The sequence below is a fragment of the Dendronephthya gigantea genome, unplaced genomic scaffold, assembly GCF_004324835.1.
Source record: "Dendronephthya gigantea isolate DGI-Jeju-01 unplaced genomic scaffold, DenGig_1.0 000094F, whole genome shotgun sequence".
NCBI lineage: Eukaryota > Metazoa > Cnidaria > Anthozoa > Malacalcyonacea > Nephtheidae > Dendronephthya > Dendronephthya gigantea.
In genome coordinates this window covers 1,035,646-1,041,316 of record NW_021163104.1, presented here as the reverse complement: position 1 = coordinate 1,041,316, position 5,671 = coordinate 1,035,646, and the positions used below count along the sequence as shown (strand labels likewise).

General features: G+C 38.1%; 2 protein-coding genes across 2 annotated transcripts; one reads left to right on the top strand and one right to left on the bottom strand.

Annotated features, from left to right (window-relative positions):
• The first annotated feature begins 1,609 nt into the window (after positions 1 to 1,609).
• LOC114533701 (short-chain dehydrogenase reductase 2a-like) lies at positions 1,610 to 3,000 on the top strand. The gene is made up of 4 exons (XM_028555297.1): positions 1,610 to 1,772; positions 2,211 to 2,293; positions 2,588 to 2,760; positions 2,849 to 3,000. Exons 1-4 carry the CDS (start codon positions 1,697 to 1,699, stop codon positions 2,976 to 2,978), a joined length of 462 nt encoding a protein of 153 aa, XP_028411098.1. The 5' UTR covers positions 1,610 to 1,696; the 3' UTR covers positions 2,979 to 3,000.
• A 759-nt stretch (positions 3,001 to 3,759) lies between these two features.
• LOC114533689 lies at positions 3,760 to 4,552 on the bottom strand. Its single transcript, XM_028555286.1, has 2 exons — positions 4,504 to 4,552; positions 3,760 to 4,436 (listed from the first exon to the last, which is right to left on the bottom strand). The coding sequence occupies exons 1-2, from the start codon at positions 4,550 to 4,552 to the stop codon at positions 3,760 to 3,762; spliced, it is 726 nt and encodes a 241-aa protein (XP_028411087.1).
• Between the last annotated feature and the right edge of the window lie 1,119 nt (positions 4,553 to 5,671).

The following is a 5,671-nucleotide window of genomic DNA, read 5'->3' as shown; positions in this document are numbered from 1 at the left end:
TTTGCATAAAAACAGTCAATTTATGATAAAATTAGCCTGTCTCTTGAATTTTGTCGTTGGAATTTTCCCGATTCGGTCTAAAACGTGAAATAATCATATTTGAATAGCCATGCTACTACGAACGCAATATGTTAAATCAATATCAAGTCTAAAATATCGTGAAAATCAAGCGTTATCGGAGTGCTTCTTATCCAGGCGAAATATTGGACCATCACCAAAGCGGTCGTCGCGGTCCTTGTCCTCGCTGTCTAACCAAGGACATGGACATTGGAATGACTGAAATGATTTCTTTTGCTTTCATGCAGTGCAATATCATGTGCAGAATTTCATTGGTCCCTAACTATATGTACTGCTTACTAGAAATTTTCTATGGCATGCTCATCAAGTGCAGTTCATACTTGTTTCACCTTAACACAATGGAGTAGATACTGAAAACCAGGCTAATTTTTGGACCAGGAACTGGTTGCTAACCGCTGCTAATCTTTTTCTTGTTGTTGTTGCTGTAGTTAGGGGCGACGCTCTTTAAAGAAACCCTAAGGCTCTATCATTACTTGTTTGATCGGAATGAAACTTGGCACAATTATTCTAAGCAATATTCCGCATCGATTGACGGAGTTCGAATTTTTACTTTTGACCGTCGAAGCAAGTTACAAGCAATTCTTGACTATATGTGCAGGAAATAATATATACATATCATTAATATTCAGCCTAAATATCATTAATATTCAGCCTATATATCATTAATATTCAGCCTATATATAAGAATACGCAAACGATTGGAAATACATTGCAGTTCAGAAACTCGGAAACGCGTCGTGTGCGCCTGGCTTTAGATGATGCATTTCGAGCGTTGTCAAATTTATTAACAAACTTCAGAACAATTGTTTCAATATATAGAAGAGGCATTCCTGCTCTCCCCCCCCCTATCCCAGGCTGGTAAAAGACAAGAGCGGCAGCTGTCCTGATGTCACCCCAATTCCGCCAACCCTGCTCCGAAGAAATTTTGTACACACGTATAATTTTGATCTGTATAACAACTCATTTTCATTCATTTTTTAAATCATTCTTCCAAGATGCATTTCATGAAGAAAAATCTCGCATGGGTGGGTCCAATGTGTTGTGTAACAATGCTGGAGTGGAATTTGATGAAGATGAAATAACTCGTTCTGATGAAATGATTTCAATTAACGTCGTATGCAAATATTAAGCAATTTTACATTAACATCAGTGGCCCAATTTTGTAGCAGAAATATTTTTTAGACAAGATTTTAATAATGTTGTTCACACGTTTGCTGTCTTTTATCAAACTGATGGATTTGAGAACATTAACACGACAAAATGAGGCTTAAAAAACCAAGTGCCGTAAAAAAGTTTAGAATTCATTAATTATAGAGAAAAACACGAATGCAAATTTAATTTAATATTGATAGCCGACACCCCGCTTGGAAAAAACAAACTTTGTAAAAGTGAAACTTTCAAAAGATTTCAGTCACTATTGCACGTACATTAACGTGGTGTAGGGTTAGGGTTAAGTTAGCAGTGTTTATGTATGAAAACGACCGAACATTAACAGTTCTGGGGCCACCTGGTATATCATCATGGCAGTCTCATGAGTAGGAGTCTTCCGCGTCCATTTTTTGGAGCTAATTTACTGCACCTAGAATTTTATTTTTAGGGGGGTGTTATTAATGGTAGTATGCTGGGGCTTGAATTAATGGGAAAAGGTTCTGGAGGAGATGGTGGTGTTATAATAAACTCCTCGTCCATTGGCGGTATGAGTCCTTTTAAACAAGATCTTAACTCATTTATGACTATTTTAAGACTATACCCAGTCGCTTGTGATGATTGAAAATACTGACGCCAGACGCCGTTTTCCGTGTGATCTCGTGTCAGTTCCAGTGTGTTAGTATGATAGTATATGTAGATTTATTTGCAGGAACGCCTTTTTCCTGCTGAGCTTACCAGCTTGGACAGGAAGGATCCATCGATTGGCAAATTTTTCATTTTTTTACGACTTTTCTAAATGAATATTTTCCTTGTTTTCCGGCTGTGATCCCTAAATCGTACATCCAACCCGAGACTAAACCCGCATGGAGGGTAAACAAAATGCATGTTAACATGAAGTAACTGCATGATTGAAGATGTAGTGTTGAATTTGTAAGATAGTTTCTCGAAAATCTAATATTTAAATACTCTCAACTTTTTACTAGGGGTAACTCTTCTCTTGAAATTTATTCCTGTGTATTCGGCGACAAAGGCAGCGGTCGCTCATTTTTCTCGATGTATTGCATTGGTTCGTATAAACTTTTAAAGTTTCACTTTATACTGTCTGTACATACGACCATAACCTCTTTTGATCAATCTCCGCAAATTAAATTTTCCCAATTATATGTCATAACGATTGCTGACTGACTAATACGCTGATCACTCTTTTAAAATACTTTTAAATAGCTTAGTAAAAGACGTATTTTCTTGCTGTTTAAAGATTCGCGCTGTTTTAGGCCGGGGGCCTGCAGATGAATCATGCGTTACTGAACAATTAATTTTCTCGTAAGCTTATCGAATAATTGAATGCTTAATATTTCAGACAGCGCCGAATGACTATGGTGTGAGAGTGAATTGTATAGCTCCTGCTGCTGTTGAAACAAATATGTTGAACTCGTTTATAAATTCTCTTCGGAGTGGAAAATTAAAAGCCCCGGATGATTATATGCAGCAAATCCCAAAAACTGACGAAGAGTTGCGCAATCGCGCTATTAAGTAAGCTGTTGATTTGCAATATTAATCAACCTGGGTGGTTACGAATTTGTACAAGGATACAAATTATTTATGATTTTCCACTTTCTAGGCCATCTGATATCAGCAAGGAAGTGATGAAACTTATAAGTGATGAGTCGAAGAACGGTCAGGTTCTATTGATAGAAAAGAATCCTCAAGATCAAACTCAGATCAAAGTAGAAAATCTTGATTTCAAGTAATTGAATAGCATAGATTGCAAAACAAGATCAAAATCACACAAGACAAATGAATAATTGTGATAAATGAATAAATGTGTGCAAGTATCTGTGTGGAATAAATGTGTACAAGCCTCTGTATTGGCCCCAGTGTTTACACATATGGTTTACATTATTCCGATTACCCGGAAGCAACATATTATATGACTTATTGACAGCAAAATCCATGCAAAGGATGGCAAAGCTGTAATGCCGTTTTGGATTGGCGTTGTTTGGCGATTACCAATATGTGATACCCCTCACTTTCTGTGACAATCTCAAACACCCTCCCACCGAGTGTCAGGTGACATCACCAGTGATTCCCCCCACTAACTGTAATGCTCTCAATATTGATACACCCTCCCACCAAGAGTGTGGTGCATCACCAGTGATTCCCCCTCACTCCTTGTCACACTCTCAAATCTCAAACACCCTCCCACCTTCTGACATCACCAGTGATAACGGAAAGAGTAGAATATATGGCTAAAATAAAAGCCACATTCCAGATTGCAAACCGTAATGTTCATCTCCAACATTCGTTCCAGGCCCATTTATCGCGCATGAACATGGACCCCATTATTTCAATCAAAAGAAAACAAAGCACTTTTTCCACATTTAATCAATTAAACTATCATTCACTTATTTACTTTTGTAGCATTGTCCATTTAAAAAAAAGTACATGCATTTACTGAACAAAGTAAGTTTACCAATCTTCACTGCTACTTCAATTCTGATCTAACAGTGGCCGAATTAATACGTCAGATGTTCATTTAGTGGCAACTGAGAGAGAATTTACAAATGACACTTGATTGATGAAACCATGATTTTTAAAAGACTCTAAAGCTTTCAATCGACAGAAATTTAAAATTTGTTCCTTTGAAAAATGCTCTAGGTTTCTTTGACGATAACGAACTGTAGTGTTGGTCTCTACGGGTATGAAACCGAAAAGGTTGAATGTTTCTTCTGTCACCACTTTTTCTTGAGCTAAAGTGAAATCAAGCTTGTAACGTGAACAGATTGCATCAAGTGTTCGACCATCGGGACTTTTGACGATGCAAATCATTCCAAATACAACTTCTCCGGCATCGATTTTATCACCAAACGAAAACTCAAAAATTTTGTGAGACCAAGATGGCGCCCATCTAATTGCTTCGATTTTTCTTCTTATATTGCAATGACTTCCTCTGTACTGCATCTCAACCTTTGAAATTAGCTCGTCCAAGTTGTTTGTAGAAATTCGTCTGGCCTCTGTGACGTCACATGTTTCATTCCAGGAAGAAAAGTATTCATTCCTCAATATGCCTTGAACAGCGATAGCGTCATGTTTGCAGACTTTCACTCTGGAAAGGGCGCTTTGCATATTTCCCTGTGCGTTGTTTTCACAGTGCCAGTCGTCACTCAAGACTTCGTGAAAATAATCTGGTTCTCCGGCTGGGTCAACCCCTGCAGTGAGAACATCAATGAAAACAGTTGTAAACCTACATACACATTTTAGTCTTAATTTTCTTACCACAAACATTCGTGATGCTTGAACTTGTTGTTGTCTGTACGTTCCCCATATTTACTGCAAGGAAATTTTAAGGACATTTTTGTTGTTATTTAATCGTAATCAAAGTTGATTAAATATGATGTAAAGTCCGTTCTGCGCATATATACCGCGCATAACAATGTTTGTTTACGTTTGTTATATAATCTTTACTTGACGTATGTGTCGTTTTAATTTTCTTATTTTCTTCTCGTTCTCGCTCGACCGGTTGTGTGATGAATATGCTTATTTTATATTACATCTGAAGAAAATATTATTATATTTTTAAGAAGATGTAAAGCGAAGCTTATAAATAAACCGTTACTTAAAACTTTATATATTTGTAATTGTAGGACAAGCGAGAAAATGTTATTTTCTGGGGTTCGCAGAATAGCAGAAAATTGTTTTTTTCACGGTTCGTGAAACACGTGATAGTTACCATGGCAACGGCGCCATTTAGGTCACGGGGTTTTGACAGTTGCATTCTAGGCTGGCTCTGCTCCAACACACACGAAAATTTTTCAGCTTTTATATTTCTATATTTTTTCTCACTAAACTTATCGTTCAATCCGCCATTCAAAGCAGGCAAAATGAACGAGGAATTGAAAGTAGAACTTCAGAAACAACAAGACTCCATGCTGGAGAAGTTATCCGCCGTCATGGACGCGAAAGTTGGCCAGATGAAACGTGAACTCGAGGAGGTCGCCAAAAAGCACATGACTCGCAAATGACAGAGCTTAAGAGCATGAAGTTCCCGGAGTCGCCATCCTTCAAAAAGAAAGGCCACGAGGTTCAATACAAGCACAACGAGCAGGTCAAGCTTTATATCATCGAAGCAGAGGACGCAGTCAAAGACAAAAAGCTTGATACGTGTTTACAAAAGTTAAACGAAGGTAAGGACCTTATTGAGTCGCGACAAAAGTTAATTCTGCTCGCAGACAAGTCCGAGTACGGGTGGAAACTGTATCAGAATACCTTGACAACGAGCTGGCTGATGACGAGGAAGACGCAAAGAAGATAAAGAAAGCAGAGAAAGAAGCCCAAAGAAAGCTTAGCGAGACAAGAAACGCGAAGAAAACTCGGGGAGTCAGTCGGGGCGGATTTTCATGGTCGCGCCGAGGGTCTTTTTCTAATGGCGGTCGTACCTGGGTAT